Below are 20,720 nucleotides of genomic sequence, written 5' to 3'. Positions count from 1 at the left end.
TTGAAGATTTAGCTCCAAAACAGCCACTACACCTTTTTAAGTATTTTATTTCTAGAGAGGGGAAGGGAGAGAGAACACCGATCTGTTTTTTCTCACACAGCCCTGACCAGGCCTGTGCCCTGACCAGGAACCGACCCGGCGACCTTTGTTTGCAGGGCGACGCCCACCCCACTGAGCCGCCTGGGTCAGGGCAAACCCTAAGTTGTTTTATTTATATCCACGGATGTCCTAATACAACCAAGACGGGTTAAAGACTAGATCTGAAGGTGTAAGTGCCCTCTTCGTAGATGGGCTACCGGCACTGATGGAAAAGTCAGCTTTTCCAGGTAAATTTCTTGCTCAAAAATGAAGGAAAAGCTGATAAGATGTGTTTGTTTTTTAAACTTTAAAATGCAAGAATAGCTCTGGAAAGCAGAAAGAAAGGTGCAGGGAAGAGGAGGAAAATGAATGGAAGGAGACATTCAACTTCCTGGATCTGTCCTGCTGAGAAGACGAGTCGTAACAAAACGGGCACTTTATTATCATTTCTAACGAGATGCGCCAGCGTGGACATCAGTCCTTCCTCAGGGAGATGCTCTCCTCCCGGATGCCGTCCTTGGTCACGATGCAGATCTTGAGCATGTCCCCGGTATACACGTCCCTCTCGGCCGCAGAGATGAAGACATCCTTCACGAGCCGCATAGCTCTGTCCAGAGACAGCGGCACGTGCTCCACATTCTGCATGTTCTTAAAGCCAACCTGGGGGAGACAGGAACCTTGGATGAAGCCTCGCGGGACAGCACAAAGCAGGCCAAGCCCCCCGAGCCTCCAGACATGTGAGAATTCAGAACAAGCCCAACGTCCCACAACAAGGGCTTGTGGAGGCGGAGCTCGGGCCGAGAAGGCGCGCCGTGGGCGGGCGGGGCGTCGCCCCAGAGTCTGCGTGGCTGCGGAGTGGGGGCCGGGGGCCCACGGGCCGTGGCCAGACCCACTCAAGGACAAGCGCGTGAGGGGTGGGGCGGGGGCCCGGGGCCTGCGGCGGGAGGGCGGCGAGAGAGGTGGCAGGTGTGCACCACGCAGAGCGGTGCCGCCTGCGCCCCAATCCCAAGCAGCGCGGAGGACGCCCAGGCGCGAGCCCGGGGACGGGGGGCCAAGAGGGAACGAACACAGCCGCCCCGGCCGGGCACCGCACAGGCCCGGCGCAGCCGCAGGGATGGCAAAGGGTTAAAACGCACATGGAGGTTGGACTATGAACTGAGGTGACACAGAAATGGTATCGGGAGACAGGTGTGGTCACGAAACCAGGGCGCAGCGGGGAAGGGCACTGGGACCCGCGGTCGGGCCGGGGCCCGAGGCCCCAAGAGGCCAGGGGGTCAGGGCGGGCACGCCCGCCACGCACAGCCCAGCGACGTCCCCAGCCTCCCCCGCCGACAGAGGGGGGCCCGCGGGAGTGCGTGGGGCGTCCCCGCCCCGGGGCCGGGGCCTCACCTGGTTGTCGAGCAGGGGCTGCAGCATGGCGCTCGCTGACCCTCCGGCCTTGAAGGAGTCTCTCTGGTAGGACCCAACCGGGTCGAAGCTGTACACGGCTCCCTTCCCTTGGAGGGGAGACAGTTTCCGTGAGGCCGCGTCCCGACCCCGACCCCGACCCCACATCCTGGCGCCGTCCGTCCGGTCAGTGACACTGGACGCGCTGTCGACCCTCAGGACGTCAGCCTGCCCCGCAGAGCCCACCTGCAACTCCCTCCCACTGTGGACGGGCCTCACAGGGACACTGGTTAATGGTCACAAAACCCCTCCCAAGCGCCCCCAGTAAAAGCGCGAGTGCACTCCAGGCACAGACTCGAGTTTCTCTCGTGCTCAGAGAAACGTTCAAATCAGACCCAAGTCAGAAAGGCACCGGATGTGCTGTGCTGGGTTGGGAGGCCCCTCTGTGGCTGAATGTAAGGACCAGGGTCCAGGGTGACCGACTGCTATTTACCACTTCCCTTTCGTACTTCCCCCCTCAGTTTTCCCGGGAGGCTGAAAGCCTGGGAAGGCACTGCGCACGTGAGCCGCAGCAGGCGCAGGAGCGGGCGGCTCCCAAGCCCACGTGTGCGGGGAGCAGCTGCGGGAAGCAGCTGCGGGAGCGGGCAGCAGAGAGGAAGCCTGGGAGACAGCAGGGGGCGCCCGCCAGGAGCAGGGGGCGGGGGAGGCTGAGGGCGCCTGGCCTCCCGCCGCCCAGCACGGCCCCCGCGGAAGTCGGTCTCCTTCCAGGGTCTCCTCACCCAGCCCCTTCACAAGGGACCGTGAGAATCGGTGGCACGGGCCTGTCCCCGCAGGGCTGCCTCTGGTTCCCGGAGGTGACCAAAGCCAACACCCACCAGACCCGGGAAGAAGCACCACATCGGCACGCGTAACAAACGCAGATGGCAATGTCCTGGTCGGACTCAGCCAGAGAACCGGGGAATTTCAAGAACGTTTCGAGGACGCTGGTGGAAACGCACGCGTTCCTTCTAAGATATATATCACTGTCTGATAACTTTGGATGTCATGTAGGTTTGTTAATGAACTGTCATGATCAGGCTAAGCTTTTCCAGGTCAGGTTTGCTTTCGTAACATCAAAGCGTTAACTCCCCACTTCTGAACTCGCTATGGTCCTGAAAAAAGAGCGGAAGGACTGGCTGCACCTCACCCACCACTGGGGCTCCGACACCCGCCTGCTGCCTCCAGGTGGCCACACGCTGCCCGTGGCTGCGGCCCCCTCGCTGCGCTACTGGTCGGGAAACAAGGAGGGCGGGCCGAGGGCTCCGTGGCTCGGCTCCACCCTGGACGACGCGCTTGGAGGTACTGCCGGCCCCTTGTCTTCCCCAGAGCGCACCCTACCTTCCTCGTCGAGCCCCCCGATGATGTTGTACACGTAGTATGGGAAGAAGCGCCGGGAGTAGAGGATGGTAGACAGCATCGCAGCGATGGCGCCCGTGGTCATGGCCTTGTTGTTGGAATGCTTGTACATCTGCCGGGTCAGCAGGAAGAGGTGTGAGCGGCAGGGCGCGCCCCCAGCTACAGCGACGGACGCCCGCCTCCTTCACGGTCCGGCCCCATGGCATCACCAAGGCGGAGCAGCATGCGTGGCGCCCGTCACTTCGGGGTCTGTAAGGGTTCTAGGTGGGAGAACGCTGACCCTGGCCCTCCCGCACCCGGCTGCTGACTGTTACTCCCACGTCATCCTGACCCCAGCGCATGGGCGCCAGTTCAGGAGGAGGCGTGCGCGCGGGGCGGGGGTGGCGCACCCATAGCCCACGCGCGCCCTGACCGCCGTCGGCCAGCGGCAGCCTCGGCCCATCCGGCCGGCACCACCTGGGCCTCTCCATCGGGTCTGACGGGACCAGGGCCTTCCACTCGCCGTGCACGGGCTCTGCCTGCTTCAGACAGACAGCCCAGCCCCCTCTGGACACGAGAGGCAAACTCGCGCACTGAGCAGAGCCCACAAACCCAGCCAGACAGCACCCCAGCCCTGCCGGTCCCGGGCAGCCACGGTGTCAGAACCCTGCACACGGCCGGTCCGTCTCCGGCCCCTTCTTCCTGACGCCACCCCCCCCCCCACCAACCCAGCCCGCGGGCCACCTGCCAGCCAAAGCCTATGCCGCTGGGAGGTAACAATGGCCTAGGTCGTGCCCGGCCAGCCCCTTCCGATCCCTGGGCACATCCTGTCTGTTGGGGCAGGTCAGCGGACAGTGTCCCCAACCAGGCTCCTGTTGAAAGCTAGTCTCCTCCCAGAAATCGACCTGCTTTGTTTCTCAGGGGAGAGGCGCTGCAGAAGAGCCCCTTCCCGCGGAACCCCTGCTAGTGGAGACCGGCCGGCGGGGCTGCTGAGGGTTCTGTCCCGTCTGTGCCCTGGGCTCGCCCGGTGCTTCTCCAGTTACGCGGGGCGGCAGCCGGGCTGTGAGCTCGAGGGGCTCCCCGGGGACCAGCTTTCAGAGTCAGCGTCAGGCGCGTGAGAAGCACCTACCTTTAGTCGCGCTTCTATAATCTTCGTCAGCGTCAGGCAGTCTCCATGGAAACCACTGCAGCCAATGACTGTTTTCTCTGTCCTGTGAAAAGCATGTTTCGGGAAACTCAGCTGGTTAGACAGCCCAGCAGAACACGTGCTGAGCAGTTTTAAATGTACGACTCCTGTTGCTACCATTCACTGAGTGCTGATGGGATGAGGTCGCCCCCCTTTTTTTGGGGGGGGGGCTATGTCTGTAACCTGATGTCTAACTTCCAACACCGGATAAATTTTAGATGAACTAAAGGTCTAAAGAAATGAACCTATGAACAGACTACAGAAAACAAGGATGATTTTTTAAGAAAGCGACCCACGGCTGCGGGCAGCTGTGGTAAGCTTGCTACAGCCGAAGTCCACACTGAAAAGGTCCACGTAGTTGGCTCCATAAAAAATACAACTGCTATAGAGAAAAAGACAAAGTTTAAAAGAAAAAACTAAGAAAATACACCTGCAGCCCACTAGGCCATGTAACCCTCACGGCCCAGCCTGCAACCGGCTCGCACGCGGGGCCGCCCCGCCCTGCGCGTGGGAAGGGCGCTGGGGAGCCCTCGGGTCCTCCCCCTGAAAAAGGGCTCAAGCAGCTACGCGCGCTGGCAGGTGCGCACAGGGCGCACGGGGATCGCTTTGCGACGGACACAAACGGGGATCGCGGCGCCGTGCCCCGGAAACGAAGCTGCGCGGAGGACGTGAAGGCCACGGTAAAGGAAACACAACCACCAGAAACACAAGAGAAGAGCCCTCACGTCACCCAGAAATGCACGTCTGAGCAAGACGCGGTTTCCGCCCGACACGCTGGCGGGCGACGCCTGCCGCTGCGGCCCGTGGAGAGCGGCCCCTCGGCACTGGGGCCGGGGACGCGCGGACCTCGCCTCCGAGAGGGGCCCCCCCGCAGCGTCTCCAAGAGCTCAAACGCACGTCCCCGTCACTCCGGGGCTCTGGGTGAGGGTGGGCGCACGGGGCCTCCTCCACCGACTGCCCGCACCTCCTCAGTCCCTTCTGCCACCGTGCAGGCGCCACAGGCTCCTGGGACCAACCGGGGCATTAACTGCCGTTTATAACTGTTTCCAAAAATGTTAAATACAAACCACTGCCAACCTGCCAGCTGCGCTTAGGTGACTTAAACCAAGTTTTCTTTCTGTACATGACTTTATTTTTGTATTTTAGAAAAAAACATAGCTAGGCCATCAAAACTGTGAGCCTCGAGTGTGACTGCTTAGGACATGGCTAAATGTTTCAGGTTAAAAAGAAACCAAGCAGATTTAAAACACATTTAATGGATTAATGAATGGACAGAACAGAAAGATATGGCAAAGTGATTACGTAAAATGCTAATAAGACCTTGGTGGCAATATATGAGTGCTCATCACCGAATTTTATTTTTGTTGCGTATTTGAAATTGTTCAGGACAAAATGGCTCAGTGGATTGAGCGCCAGCCTGTGAACTAAGGGACAAAATGCTGAGATAATACTAGTAAGGCTATCGCAAGCACCGCTGGAACCCAGATCCGGCAAATACCAGGAAGATGGTGCACTGAGATGCTAGGAAACATTAACTTTGAAAATTGTTTCCTAACAAAAACGCAAACTAAGCTCCAAACAATCTAAACATTCATGAAAATACATAGTTTAGAAGTTAAATCTCTTGTAGCATTAAATTATCACAAGGCCTTAGAAACATTTACTTACAATTTGTAACATTTGGGACTGTCCCGGCTGTGGATTGAAAAGCCTTCACTCAATCGAGTGTCAGAAGCAACAATTGAAAAATCTTCTCCAGCAATTGCCAGTATCGTCCTGAGGAGAAAAGACAAGGAAGATCAACGAACTCCTGCAGACGGCAAACAGGCCCGTCCCCGCGGGAAAGTGCGGCCCCTCCGCCCCACGCACGGCAGGCGACGTTTACCCTCTGCTGTCCTAAGCGCGCAACACGCTACATGGGTAAAAAGGTGCATACGTTAATGAAAAAGCACGTTGTTGATGAAAATGCCAACCGTCACCCGAGCCTGTGGGGAAAACGGCACCCACTGACTCACTCCACGCTGGGCACCACTGACATGCAGTTTGTGGAAGAAGAGAAGCAGCGCCATGGCACGGCGAGGCCCGCGCCATGGGAGCGGGGCCACGGGGCATCTGGAAAGCCATCAAGAACTCCCTAAACACGCCGGCCTGCAGCACAGAAAGGTTCCCTGGCAGCGGGAGCAGAGGAGCCACTGAATCACCACCATCATCAGAAAGTTAAATATGGGCTTGGCTGGTGCGGCTCCGTGGACTGAGCGCCGGCCTGAGAACGAAAGGGTCGCCGGTTCAATTCCCAGTCAGGGCACAGAACTGGGGTGCAGGCCGGGTCCCCCAGGGGGGTCACGTGAGAGGCAACCACACACGGATGTTCCTCTCCCTGTCTTTCTCCCTTCCTTCCCCTAAGAATAAACAAAGTCTCTTTAAAAAGTTAGACGCCCACTTGTGTGAGGCACTGATCCTACATAACAGACACGGCCAAGCGCAAGGCTGCAAGGTGAGCTGAAAAGTAACCAGCCAGAGGCTTTGCTTTGTGGCTGGCAATCCCCACCCTGGGGGTGTTCCCTGAGGAGGCCTCACGCGGAGGCCACAGCAGACTGGGCGCCGCCCCTCCCGACTCTTCCCCTGTGCAGGTTTGAGACGCTTGGCTTCCCCGGGACCCCGTGCCCTCACGCGCCAGCGTTCAACCCTCGGGGGTGCCAGGGGTTGAACGGTCAGTGCGTACGACGCCCCCTGGCGGGCGCTAGGGTCCCCCCCACAGTCACAGGTGTGGGGCGGCGCTGCGCCTTCCCTGAGCGCCGGGACCTGTGGCTCGGAGGGCGGGCCTGGCCCCTTACAGAGCCCCCCGGGGGCGCACAGGCCACCCCAGTGCGAGTGTCGGTGCCACCGCGTTGACGACGAGAGTCCCGGGACGTTGCTCCCATGGCGCCCAGGACGCGCTCAGAGAACGCCAGCCGTTGCTCCCACGGAGGCCGGAGGCGCACGAGGCTCCGAGGCCCCAGCAGGCAGCATCGCTGGCAGCGCGGGGGCGGGAGAGAGGGAACGGGTAGCAGTTCAAAGAAACACCCCGACAGCTTGTTCAGGCGTCTCCTGGCGAACACGCCAGCTCAGGGGTGCACCGCTGGTGTGATGCACAGGGACCGGCTGTGAAAAATCCCACGTGCCAAACAAGGTTTTAGCCGTTCAGTGAGAAACCACAGAGGCGACGTGCGCAAGACAGAGCAGAGCCCTGCTTGCAAGCGGAGGTTTAAGGAAGGTCCCGTGGCAACGACACCCTCGGCAACGGGATGGGCCACTTCCAGGGAGGCCGATGCGACAGGAGGGCGGCGGCCGGAACAGGGAACGTGGGCAAACCCAGAAACACTGCCTCAGGGCGCGCACGTCTCCGTAACCACCGAAACGGGCTGGAAGCTGGAAGAGCCCATCCTGGAACCCCGGGTTTCAGGCAGGGCTGGCCGCAGGGTGGCCGACCGCGAGGAGCGTGGAGGAGGTGACTGAGGGCTTGCTCTTTGTCGTCAGACCTGAGCTACGGTGAGAGCAGAACACCCCGGTGGAAACGCTTCACCCCAGAACCAGAGCGGCACGTCCCCGGGAAGCGAAACTGGAGCAGCAGACTGGGGGCCTGTGTGTCCGGGAATGGACACGTGACCAACACAGGAGCCAATGGCTTGCGGGAGTTCAAACCCATTTTAAGAGCTAAAGTGTTAAAAGATACAGAATGAGAAGCGAAGGCTGCCAAGAGCCAGCAGCAACAATTACTGCGGAAAAAGAACAAAGATGAGAGGATATAATTTAGAAATCAGAAAGCCCTAGGTACCTAACTTTTAGGGCCATAACAGCTTAAACTGGATTATAAGGGATTAAAAAGCGAGTACTGAGTCTGGAGGACTCAACACTGAACACTGTAAAGACGTCACAACTGCCTTGTGGAATGGGGACGATAACCCGTCTTACCAAGCGGCTAGTGGAGGTGGAAGCGTCGCCTCGGGGCCCGGAGCTGAGGATCCGAGTCTAGGCCCGACGTTACCCCAGCGCTGGGCCCGGAGCCCCAGGTTCTCTATCTAACACTCAGGGGTCATGGAAAATAGAAAAGGTAACTTCTTGCCATTTACAAAGTGCTCCACTCTCCCCAATTCCAAGGAGCTAAGGGAGAACAGGGTATTTGTGTTCGAAACGTTGGCCCTTTAGCAGCCGAGCAGAGGCTGAAACTGTACCCCCCTCCCTCCCAACACTTCCAAAATCGGCATCGGTATTTGAAGCCCACAGTGACGCAACGACCTGGTCATTGTGCTTGAGCCGGGCATGGATGCTGCCAGTACAGACCGGTCGCTAACGGTGGCCACTGCCCCACTTACAGCTGCTCCGAGTCCTACTGGGCTGGCAAAAAGTCCATTACGTTTTCCCTGACGACGGCTCTAGTCGTGCTTAGTTGTCTTTAACTTCATTTGAACCAATGCTGTTAGACTGTCTTGTGACAGCTGTCATCTCAGTGTGCATTAAAAAAAAAAATCGAAATTGGTGAATTTTTGCGCATCCATTTTAAATTGAAGATGGAAGAAAACATGTAATATTTCCAGTGCATTATGTTTTATTATTCCAAGAAAGGTAAAAACGCAACTGAAATGCAAAAAAAGGTTTGTGCTGTGACTGATCAAACATGTCAAAAGTGGTTTGCAAAGTTTCTTGGTACTGTTGACATTTTGGCCAAATAATCCTTTGCTGTGGGGCCGATTCAGGCTTTGGAAGGTGTTTAGCAGCAGCCTGGGCTCTACCCACTGGAAGCCGATGGCGGGAGACAGCCTCGTCCTCAAAGTGTCCAGATCAATGGAATTATTAGTGAAAATGAAAAACGTGTGAAAAACTAAACGGACTTTTTGGTCAACACAATAAATAAAGCATCTTCCTACTGATGGGGGACTCAAATGTTAGGGACTCAAATGTTGGAAAAATTTTACTTCAGTAACAGCTAATAAGCTTAGAAATCAATGTTTATAAAAAGCTGTCGTTCCAGGCACTGGAAGTCTGACCCACCGCGACTCCAGGAGACCAGAGGCAGCCCCGCCTTCGTGCCCGGGGAGGACGGCAGGGGATCGCGGTGGGATCAGAGCCACCGCCCGGGCGCAGAGGACAGAGCGCTGCAGCTTTTAATTTGATGATCTTTCCCCCGCATTCCAAACCCCTTACCTACACCTTTATTTTCCTTATAGGACGGGTCAGTTTAAAAAGGAATTTAAGGCCGTCTGTGAGGGTACAAACCCGCGTCTTCTCAGATCGCTGACCATTTGAAGGAAGCGCCATGAAGATTCAATCCCGCCTCCGCTTGTCGGTCCGGTGGTGACAGGCAGCGCCACCGCCGAACTTCTCCCGTTTCATTATAACCCCAATTCTTTCAGTGGATGTCAAGGAAAAGCACCACTTACGTTACAGCTGGTGTTTTTAATAAAAGAACTTGGCTGTAATAGGCAAGAATAACATTTCTAAAGGCCCTCTTCTGAGTAGTCTTTCCCCTGAACTTAGGCTAAACTAATCCTACCTTCCACCTAAAATAACAAAAACGACCGCCTGATTAGCCCTTTTAGCTGCAAACACCAGCGCGCACCTAACAACGGGGACCGGCCCGCCCTCCCTCTCACTGCCCCCGGGAACCTGCCCTCGCCGCGGCCAGGCCCCTCCGGGAGACGCTTCCGCAGCGGAGGCCGCGCTTCCGCGCCCCCCGGCGGCCTCGCCGCACGCCTGGCCGTCCACGCCGCGACGCCAGCGCCCCGCCGGTAAGGCGTCGCCGGAGACGGCGGCGGATCGAGCCTCCCGCGGGGACGGAGGCCGCCGGGACCCCTGCGGGCGTGGGAAGGGACGGGAGCGGCGGCCGGGGCCTCACCCTCCGTTGAAAGCGTAGGGCGAGAAGCGCAGCTGCACGGGGCCGGCGCTGTGCGGCTCCATCACCGGGTTTCGGCCGGGGCCCCAAGATACGGCTGCGCAGGACGACATAGCCGGCACCGCTCCTGCTGTCTCACGGCGAGATGGCGGCCCGGCCGGAAGTCGGAAGTCCCTCCACGCTCGGCGGCCCGGCGGCGCTCCCTCCCGTCGCTCCGGCGCGCCCCCAGGCCCGGCTCCCGGAGGTCCGCGTCGCCGCCGGGACCCCTACTCCAAAGCGGACGGGGATGTCAGGGTTTTCTTTCTTAGGAAAACACCCTAATTCACTCTTAATGGGAAAAATTCTCAAGTCTGACCATACAAAAAGTTGGCAACACTATGGAGCAAGGGAAAGTCGAATCGTCTATCGGAGTGTGAGTTGGCGCCGTATTTGGAAAGGGAGCGGGCATCACTTGGCCTCGTTGAACAGGTGCCCACCCGAGTGCTCAGCAGAAGATTCTCAGGTGTGCACTCCACCAGGAGGCATGGCCGAGCAAGTGTACATACATTGGTTCCGCATAGCCCTAATCTGGAAGTGAGCGAATGCCGGTAAACTCGGGGATACGTCACAGCGAGGAACCCAGCCGACGCCCGGTGCGGATGAGGCTTAGCTCGGAACCTACAACGTAACTCAGGAGGAAGGAGAGAGTGAGTAGGAAGGGCCGGCAACACTCGGTCTCTCGATTTATAACCTGTACATGTGTGTACTCACTTCCTTATAGGAATATCATATCCTGCAATTTTTAAAAAAGCTATTATTAAAACTAAGACACGCAGGCGGAGACGCAGGTGACTTGCCAAAGGTCGCAGAGATTGTCGGCTTAGACGTCAAAATCTCGCCTGCTTCTATCAGCGACCAATCAGAAAACGCTGACCAGGCGACCCCGCCCCGGAACTCCGGAATAGCTCCGTCCCGCCCTGCGTGCCCCTCCGCCGACTGCCCGAGGCAGCACAGGAAGTGACGGAACGCCCGCACTCTCCATGGTCGCCGCCGCAGCCCGAGCCGCCCGCTGAAGCCGAGCGCGGCCCTGGCGGAAGTGACACTGTAAACGCGCGCCAGGAGTTCAAGAGGGGTCGCGAAGGGTCGCCGTGGCGGGCGCCTGGGTTGCCTGCCGTTTGACTGGGTTTTCGCGGGTGGGTCCCGCTGCCGGCCGCGGCTCCAGGTAACTGCCGCTGCGGCTTCCTCTCTTCCCTGAGGCTGGTGGGGGGAGGCCGGCGGCGCGCAGGCCGCGCGGGAACGCTCCCCGCCGTCCCGGCCGCCCCGCCCGGCCTCCTTGCGGCTGGAAGCGGGTCCCGCCGGGCGGGCGAGGGGCCGCGGGGGCCGGGCCGCGCGCCCGAGGCCGGGGCCCCGTCCTGCCGCTGTCTGCTTCTCGGCGCTCCTGTGTGCGCAGCGCTGCTCTGGCTTGAGGGCAACCATGTCCCCAAGGAACTTTCCGCCCCTCCCCGGAGCGGCGCTCTCGTTCGTAGCTTTGGCCGGTATTTCAGGCGCGGGCGCTGGGATGCGTCGCCTCGGTGGCCCTTCGTCCTCCGGACGAGGTCGGCTGCCCTCGTCGTTGAGGAGACGCCCGCGGCAGCTCACGCTGCGAGCGCGTGTGGGTCTCGTCTTTAACTGCTGACCCAGACCCGCGGGGGCGAGGGAGAGCGGCCCGCCGGAGGCCAGTGTTTACACGGGAGTCGGGCGCGAGTGGCGCGCTGCGGCGTCGTGTGACAGCCGAGTCCCGAGCACTGTGTGTCCGTCGCCTCGGCGGCCGGTTCCCACGGCATTGCCGCTGGCCCGGCTGCGCGGCACCGGGGGCTTCGGGCAGAGCTAGCTGCCCGGCGCGCGCTGCGGGCGCCTCTTGGCGGTGGCGCTGCTCCGGGAATGAAGCCGCGGGGTCCGCTCTCACGGCGTGTTATCGAACAGCAGCTCAATGAGCGGTCCCAGCGGAGCGCGCTTAGCGTGGCCGGGCCGAACCGGTTCGCCTGCGGCAGAGCCCGAGGTTGGCCGAGCAGCGCTGCGTAGACTGAGCTTTGTAAGCGTTTCTGCTCAAGCGCGAAGTTTGCTTGGGAATTTGTTTTCTTTGGGTAACTTTCCCCCCCAGTTTTCGAGGCTGGTTATGACAGCCTCATTTTCAACATTATGAGTATTTAAGTGGGACGAGGGAATAAACAGCCACGTCCTGTCGGCTGTGTTGCGAGGAGTCGCGGGAAACGTGGAGGGAAAGCGATTCCAGCCGTTCGGATAATGGGGAGCGTGTTCCGCAGCAGCGTTGTGTTGGGGTTCGGGGGGGGCGGGGGGAGGCGTGTGTGTGTAAACGTGACTCCGGTTTACCGTATTGTGGAGCTGATCTGTATTCTCACATGGACTTCAAACTTTTCAGAGCAGCGTCCCTGTCCTGCTGAGCGGAAGCCCCCAGAGCCGAGGTCGCGGCCCGCCGCCGGGCGGGGGATGGTCCGCGGGACGAGCGGGCGCTGAGGAGACTCCAGGCGGCGTGCGAGCGGCGGGAAGGCGGCGGCCATGGACCAGAACAGCAGCCTGCCGCCCTACGCCCAGGGCCTGGCCTCCCCGCAGGTAGCGAGCGCCGGCCTTGCACACGGATTGGTGTTTTTTAAAGCCTCCAGCGATACATTGAGAAGGTCTTACAGGCTTTGAATAGGCATAATAGTGGTTAATTCGGGGAGTTTACTTGGAGGCTAAAATACGTATTTGTCTGTAAGAACTTTCTGACAAACACGGTGCTGTTCCAAGTAATTATAGAGTCTTTGATTTTGAAAGTGACTCGCCAATTATTTTCTAGTTTCATCTTTTCCTTTTTATGTTTAAGGTTCCAAGGAACTCCTTTACTTTCTAAAGTGTTCAGTAGCCTCTGTTGAGGTGTAACTTACCAAGAATAAAAACACCTACCCTGAGTGTATGTTTTGATCGTTTTATCCCCCTGCATATACTTAGGAATTAGCGCTTCTGTGTTTTCTACGTGACTCTCGTCATGTTGGACTCTGTGGGTGGATCTCTCTGGGGTAACCATGAAATTCATCCAAACCGGAAACGGGGTGCTGCCCAGATGGCTTGTAGGGTCACAGTTAAAACAAGGATGTGTGGGCACTCCAGTGACCTCGCCGATTCTTCCTAACGGTCTTAGGGCATTGTCACCCCCTGGCTAGGCCTGAAGGTAAGCAACCTCCTCAGGCTCTCGTGTGATAAGTAAAAGAGTTGGATTTCACACCCAGGTCCAATTCCAAATCCTGAGCTTTTACCTTTTCTGTCACAGTAATGAAGAGAGTGATGTGTATGGACACCAAATTCCTCCCTAGTGATGCTTCGTAAGCCCATTTATACCAGAAGGTTCCCGTCTTCCACGCCTCACCTGTCCTCTCACCAAGGCAGGTCCAGCACACGCTCAGCTCCAGCCCGCCTCACACACCTCATCCTGACTTTCCGCAGGGCGCCATGACTCCCGGGATCCCCATCTTCAGCCCGATGATGCCGTACGGCACAGGGCTGACTCCGCAGCCCATTCAGAACACCAACAGCCTGTCCATCCTGGAGGAGCAGCAGCGGCAGCAGCAGCAGCAGCAGCAGCAGCAACAGCAGCAGCCGCCCCCGCAGCCGGCGGCGGTGACCACCGTGGCGGCCGCGGTTCAGCAGTCAGCGTCCCAGCAGGCGACTCAGGGGGCCTCAGGACAGACGCCACAGCTCTTCCACTCACAGACTCTTACGACGGCCCCGTTGCCGGGCACCACACCCCTGTACCCCTCGCCCATGACCCCCATGACCCCCATCACGCCTGCCACGCCGGCCTCGGAGAGCTCGGGGATCGTGCCGCAGTTGCAGTGAGTGCCTGTGCCGGGTCCTCTTGCCTCCCGGGCGGGTGCCTGGCTGCCGTGCCGCTGGCCTGGTTTTCCGAGGGACCCGTGGGGTCAAGGATGTGGCGCCCACCATGGTCCTGGGCTCTGGTTCGCTGTCTCTCGCAGATGAGGGGGTCCAGGCCTTCTGTGCGAGTCGCCCTCTGTGAAAAGCTCTCCCAGCACAGTTGGAGGCCAGTGGCTTGTGCTTACACACCTGGGCCAGTGGAATCCCAGCAGCACTTCGCTGTGGTTATTTTAGACGGTTCCCCGTAGCGGATGCGCTCAGTCGAGCCTCCTTCTCTTGGGGTGCTTTCAGTCTTTGGGAAGATTAGCCGCTTAGTCACAGGAGCAGCATAGCTCTCCGTGGCCCTCGTTGCCCTTTGCTGAGTGTTAGGACGGCTGCCCACACGCCTTTGGAAAGGGACGTCTTTCTGGGCAGCCGAGGGCGGCTGTCCTTGCCCTCGCTGGACCCCCTGCCTCCGTGAAGTGGGTCCTGCATGTCACAGAATGGGAGGGCGGGCATGCGATTTGTCGATGCGGGGAGGAGGGAGTGTCTGGTGGGTGCAGAGTCGCAGGCGTGGACGGAGGTGACAGCTGCACGGTCGTGGGAGCGTGCTGGCCGCCCCTGAGCTGCGCGCCTGAGGTGGGGGAGGGGGCTAAGTTTCGCATTATGTGCCTTTCAAAGACAGTGTTTCAAGAGGAGAAAGGGAAGTGCGGCGGCTGCGTGACCATGCCTGTGACAGGCACCGGAGGCCCGTGGTGCAGCCCGGCCGCCGGCCGGCGCCCGCAGGCGGGCCCGTGGGGCTCCTGGGAAGGGCGTGGGTGATGTGGAGGCGAAACTCTCCCCGGGGGTTACCCAGAGTGGCCGGGCGGCTGTCCCCTCAGGCAGACAGTCAGGCTGGGAGCCGCCAGGCCCTCGGAAGGGCCACCCGCGTGTGACAGAAGGAGCCAGTCGCAGCAGTGAGCCAGAGCCCCCGGAGGCGGGCCTGCGGCTGGGCTCGGGGGTGGCGGGGCGGGGAGGCTCCGCCGGAGGGCGCTGCGCTGCAGCTTGCGGACCTGCTTTCCAAGCCGGGAAAAGGCAGAAGAGACGCTTAGGTTGGCTTTGCTTGCTAGTTTATTAAAATTTCTAGTACAGTTGGTTTTCACTGTACTCTTGTAAGTTATTCATAAAATGACAGAAGGATACTAAACAAAGGGGCCATTCATTGGTAATATCTGAGGGTTCATCAGAAGAAAACAGATTTTTTCCCCCTTTCCCAAGATACCGAGTTGTTTTGTTTTTAAGATTTTATTTATTTATTTTTAGAGAGAAGGGAAGAGGAGGAGAAAGGGAGAGAAATACCAGTGTGTGGTTGCCTCTCACATGCCCCCCATTGGGGACCTGACCTGCATCCCAGGCCTGTGCCCCGACTGGGAATCAAACCCTCAACCCTTTGGTTTGCAGGCCGGTGCTCAGTCCACTGAGCCACGCCAGCCAGGGCCAAGACACCAAGTTCTTGTTCTTCTGGAAGATACTCTGAGAGGACAGAGACAGTCATTCTGCCCATTTCCTCTGTAAAGAGTGGTTTTAGGACTGGGGGGTGCTGTTTAAGGCTCAGGGCCGGGGTATGTTGGCCTTGGTGGAAGGCGGGGGCTCTGGGCGGGCGGCCCGCACCCCAACCCTCTCACGGGGGGACCGCGTGTGTTCTGAGCAGGTTGCCCATTTAAGCTGCAGCATCTTAAGCCTCTGAGGTTGTTACTACTTCACAGTGCACTGTAAGTATTAAGTAATTGCGTATATACAATAAAACGCTCGCCGTGGTAGGTGGTGCCTGTTAACCATTTAATAAATGTCAACAATTTTTTAAAATTTTAATTAAAAAGTTTTGTTAAAGTTAAAAGAATTTAATGAAATCAAATTAGTTCTCATCAAAGAAACAGCTTCCTAGGTGATCATCTAACGCCTCATCCTGTAAAAGTGAAGTGAGTAAATTGTGTTTTCTTTTGAAATTTTTTGCAGAAATATTGTATCCACAGTGAATCTTGGTTGTAAACTTGACCTGAAGACCATTGCACTTCGTGCCCGAAATGCTGAGTATAATCCCAAGGTGAGAGCACTTGTAATGTATTCACCCTGTAACACAGGAATTTACTTCTCAAGGCCGCTGGATCCAAAGGCCTGTGTGTGGTAGGACATTGGCGTCCTTCTGCCAGTGGGTGGGAGCCGGGTGGCCGCTGGGATGTGCTTGGAGCCAGAGGTGTGCCCTCCCTCTGGATGGGAAGGTTTTCAAGCAGAAAGTCTGTGGTCACAGGAGCTACTCGGAAGCAGCAGACAATGAAAGGCCGGCACAGGGCCCAGAATTTATCAGGGACACAGTGAGTTAGGGGGAAAGCCGCCGACGCTGCTCCCACAGCGGGAACGCAGAAGAGGATGCGCAGGTTGCGGTCCAGCCTCGCGGCCCCAGGTCTCCCTGTGCGCAGGGCGCTGGGCCCTGCGTGGGCGGGGCCACCGGCTGGGTAGCTGCACAGCAGTCCTCGCGGGGTGCTCGCCTGGCCCCACTAACCCCCTCCTGTCTCTGACCGTCCAGCGGTTTGCCGCCGTGATCATGAGGATCCGGGAGCCGCGGACCACCGCGCTCATCTTCAGCTCCGGGAAGATGGTCTGCACAGGTGCCAAGAGGTGGGTGCCATGCCACTCGCGGCCGCGCCGCGTGGCTGTCGGGGAGGCGGACGCTTCGGCAAAAGGCCCTTGTGTCCCTGTTAAAACGGTTGGCCTGACCCCTTCGGTCCGCAGTCATGTCTTTAAGTCAGGCAGGAGTTTTGGACATACCGTTCAGTTGCATTTTATGTGTGTCTGATGATATGTTACATCAAAATTATTGAGAAGGATCCCTTTATATAAAAAATTTTATACGTAACACAGGTCCATCCACAAGAGGAAAAGATTTGGCTAGTAATCAGGAGAGGGCAGCGGTGGCCTCGGCTCCGGCGATGTGGCGCGGGCTCGGGGGCCACTGCCCGCGCACTGCGGGGAATTCGCCCCGAGGGTCCGAGTCCTGCACCTCGGAGTCAGACATCAGACAGAGCGGGCGGCCGGTCTGCCCCGGCCGCTGAGTATTTGGGGCCTGGACTGGTCAAACCTGTCTCAGCCACAGGTATGGCCGGAGGAAGAGGAAGGGGGAAGGTTAGTAACAAGTGAAGTAAATAAAACTCTTAAAATAAGAGATGATTAAAATGCACTTGGAGGTGTTAACCCGCAGAGGAGGCTGTGGATGCTTTTGCTCATTCTGAACCGCAAAGCTGTCTTTTTTTTTTTAAGACTATTTATTTATAGTTATTGGGGGGGGGGGGCGCGAGAGGGAGAAAGGGAAGAGAGAAAGATCCGTATGCGGTTGCCTCTCTCACGCCCCCGCACTGGGGACCTGGGCACACAAGCCAGGCAGGTGCCCCGACTGGGAAGTGACCTTTGGTTCGCAGGCTGGGGCTCGGTCCACGGAGCCGCACCAGTGAGGGCTGAGCATCATCTTTTGACAAAGGGAAGGCCATTCCTGTGGGCTTCCTGGCTCAGAGTGTCTCCAGGCAGCAGGACGCAGCTCCGTGCCTCGCTTTTTTAGGGGTCCTGAAGGGCTGCTTGTCCTCGGGAGATAACGGCAGGAGCCGAGGTTCTCGGGGGCAGCTCTGAGCTGTGCTCGTCACTAGAGGTGATTGGCGCTGACTCTCGCGCTGTTGCCCGGAGTGCGCGCTCGGGCTGAATGGTGTGCCTCTATGTGGGCCATCGTTTTATTACAAAAGATGTCATACATAGCCCTGGCTGGCGTGGCCCAGGGGATTAGCGCCGGCCTGTGAAGCAAAGGGTTGCAGGTTCGATTCCCAGTCAAGGCACGGGCCTGGGGTGCAGGCCGGACCCCCAGTAGGGGGCGTATGAGAGGCAACCACACATGGATGTTTTTCTCCCTCTCTTTCTCCCTTCCCCTCTCTCTAAAAATAAATAAATAAAATCTTTAAAAAAAAGAAATCATAAATTTATTATCCTCAAAAAATAGCACTGCGTGTATGGTTTTTTCATTCCTGATCCTGCACCCAGGAGTCTTCTGTTTATGGTGAGACAGTTGCTCTTGCTTGTGTTTTATATTCCAAATCACAGTTCTTTCTAACCAGTGGGTTTTAGAAATGGATCTAAAGGAGGGCAGGATGCGCGTGTGCACTCCAGGCACAGACTGCAGCTGTGTTTCCCTGTCGAAAGGAACTCATTGGTTTTCATCTCAGCGGTGATCTGCGGGCTAAAATACAAAGACGGCAGCGGTAACGGTGCCGATCATGTCTCGCATCTGTGAGTTCTCGGGCTGCCGGTGATTTGGTGACTTGCAAAGGTGGCCATTTTGGTAGCCTGCCAAGGACACAGGATGACTTCGCAGTAAAACCACTCGTGTCTGTGATCTTTGCTCTTACTAAGAAGGGGGTGGCCTCCTTAAAGGGCTGTCTGTCCAAACGGCCGGCCTTGCCCTCCCGCCCCACAGCGAGGAGCAGTCCCGACTCGCAGCACGGAAGTACGCCCGAGTGGTGCAGAAGCTGGGCTTCCCGGCCAAGTTCCTGGACTTCAAGATCCAGAACATGGTGGGGAGCTGCGACGTGAAGTTCCCCATACGGTTAGAAGGCCTTGTGCTGACCCACCAGCAGTTCAGCAGGTGAGTCTCACCCAGCCACACCCTCGTCAGACGTGTGTGATAGCATGTTTGCGGGGCAATCAGCGCGTAGGGACGGGGTCAGTCGCTCAGCTGCATGCCCTGGGGACTTCTCCGGCAGCTGCAGGGATGTGTGGTTCTTGCCAGCCTCCCCCACCACTGCAGGAGGTGACGTGAACACCCCCTTTACAGATGGAGTGGATCCCCCTCTGTGTGATCCAGCACCGCATTGCTCAGCGAATGCATTCACGCGCATGGATAAACTCATCGCCGTGCGTGTCAGCCTTCCCCCAGTTCTTTGAATCTCTGGTTCACCCAGTGTGACCAGATCCGCTAGCTGCGGCTGAGTGACATGAGTGTGCCTTCCGCTGGTCCCCCCGCTCGGTCCCGCTGCACCCTGCCAGCCAGGCACCCTCTCCGCAGCCTCCAGAGGAGGCACCCAGCGCCGCTTGGGCTTCATGTGCCCTCGGGGCGCCCGGCCCCGCACATCCCGTGGAGCGTCTCTTCCTCAGAGGGCCCTTCCTGGATTTTCAGAGGTTTCACTGTGTTCCACCTCTGAGCCCATGGGATGGCATTGCTGGGGTCAGCGTAAGGCCCACACGCAGAGCACTCAGTCGGCGGGGTCGGGGAAAGGCCTTTCTCTGCCCGCCCTGCTTTCTGTCACTCAGGTCAAATTGCCTGACCAGCATTCACAGCCAGAGAATATTTCCATTTAAGGAGACGAGGTGGGAATGACTAAAAGGCAAAATGTTACTCCAGCTCTGAGAAACAAACGTCATCCCTAAACTTGCCCAGAACGATACTGGGCAGAGCCAGAGAGATCTCGGGATGTTAGCGGAGCGCCCGTTCCGCCAGAAAGCGAGGGCAGAGGTGCCGAGTCCCTGATGCCGCCTGGGGCTTCGCCTCCTTGCAGGTGGCTGTCTTTCCATGTCTTCACTTACACAGGCCTTTTATCTGAAAGCATGGGCAGCTTTTAATTTATTAATTGTTTTTGTCATTTTCTTTCTAGTTATGAGCCAGAGTTATTTCCTGGTTTAATCTACAGAATGATCAAACCCAGAATTGTTCTCCTTATTTTTGTTTCTGGAAAAGTTGTATTAACAGGTAAGTTGTAACGGGAAGTCATGTCTAAGGTTTGAAAGTTCCCGGAATGGCGCGCTCTCAATGCTGAGGAGTAACGGTTGGAGCTGGGACAGTTGGTGACGTGTAAAGAGGCCGTTTTTCCCATCCCAATGCACTGGCCTGGCAACAAACACCCCCACCCCCAGGGAAACAGGCCCCTGAACCGGCTGGTCCTTCAGCCCAGGCTTGACTGGGCTGGGGGAGGGGAGAAGGGGAGCCTCACACGGGCTGTGAGGTGCAGTTTTAAGTAGGAAATTGTCCCTGAAGGCTTCGCGTTCATCCCGTGTCCTTCCGAGACAACACAGGGAGACTCGGAGGCGCTCGGTGGCAGGCGGCAATTGGAGAGGGAGACGCAGCCACTGTTGTGGCACCTGCAGCACAACAGCCGCTGCCGAGAGGGGCCACGGCACCTGGGGCCCAAAGCCCTTTTATGAAAATACCGCTTTAAAAACAAGGGGGATTGGGACAAAGGGGGTCGGTCACCAGCAGTGTTTGCAGGCTCCCCGCGGTGGGGAGACTGGAGCTGGTGGGTTCGTTTTAAAGGCACAGTCCCACCTCGTCACAGGTCAGGAGATGCCACTCCGCACTCCCACCGCGGCTCCCCTTGTCTTCACAGGTGCTAAAGTCCGAGCGGAGATTTATGAAGCCTTTGAAAACATCTACCCCATTCTCAAGGGCTTCCGGAAGACCACGTAACGGCCGTGCCGCCCTCCTCCGCCCGCCCCCGCGTGGTTCTGGAGACACACCAGTCGGTACACGGAGGTGGTGGGGCCGCGGGGCCGGCCTGCGCGCGCCGGGGTTACTGTCGGGCGGCGCCCTGCTGCCCCTTTGTCTAGATTTAGGTTTTTAAACACTCACTGCTGTTGACAAGTTGGTTTAAGGGACAAGACTTTAGTGTTAAAGCCACCTCTACAATTGACTGGACTTTTTATTTTGTTTGCTTTCTTCCCCATAAACCACAGTTTTTATATTTCTACCAGGAAAGTAAAACTGTTTTTTAAAAGTGTTGTTTTTCTAATTTGTAACCGCTAGGGTTTGTTTCTGTGCCAGACACATTCCGCCTCTTCAGTATTGCAGGAGTGAACAGATGCGCCAACGAGCGCGAACGGCTGTAAATATTCCCTCCCCGCAGAGCTCTGTACAATAAATGCTGTTTATGAAAGTGTTAGACTGATGTTATA

General features: G+C 57.8%; 2 protein-coding genes across 2 annotated transcripts; one reads left to right on the top strand and one right to left on the bottom strand.

Moving 5' to 3' along the window:
* Positions 1–466: 466 nt before the first annotated feature.
* PSMB1 (proteasome 20S subunit beta 1) lies at positions 467–10,073 on the bottom strand. The gene is made up of 6 exons (XM_054595233.1): positions 9,897–10,073; positions 5,693–5,800; positions 3,968–4,049; positions 2,842–2,971; positions 1,468–1,574; positions 467–738 (listed from the first exon to the last, which is right to left on the bottom strand). Exons 1-6 carry the CDS (start codon positions 10,004–10,006, stop codon positions 553–555), a joined length of 723 nt encoding a protein of 240 aa, XP_054451208.1. The 5' UTR covers positions 10,007–10,073; the 3' UTR covers positions 467–552.
* An 850-nt stretch (positions 10,074–10,923) lies between these two features.
* TBP (TATA-box binding protein) lies at positions 10,924–20,720 on the top strand. Its single transcript, XM_054595223.1, has 8 exons — positions 10,924–11,094; positions 12,292–12,482; positions 13,353–13,741; positions 15,756–15,843; positions 16,324–16,415; positions 18,253–18,420; positions 19,427–19,521; positions 20,156–20,720. Exons 2-8 carry the CDS (start codon positions 12,429–12,431, stop codon positions 20,233–20,235), a joined length of 966 nt encoding a protein of 321 aa, XP_054451198.1. The 5' UTR covers positions 10,924–11,094; positions 12,292–12,428; the 3' UTR covers positions 20,236–20,720.

The sequence above is a fragment of the Pteronotus mesoamericanus genome, unplaced genomic scaffold (genome assembly GCF_021234165.1).
Source record: "Pteronotus mesoamericanus isolate MK-2021 breed Mesoamerican mustached bat unplaced genomic scaffold, CSHL_Meso_final contig_134, whole genome shotgun sequence".
NCBI lineage: Eukaryota > Metazoa > Chordata > Mammalia > Chiroptera > Mormoopidae > Pteronotus > Pteronotus mesoamericanus.
This window is presented reverse-complemented; position numbering and strand designations above follow the sequence as displayed.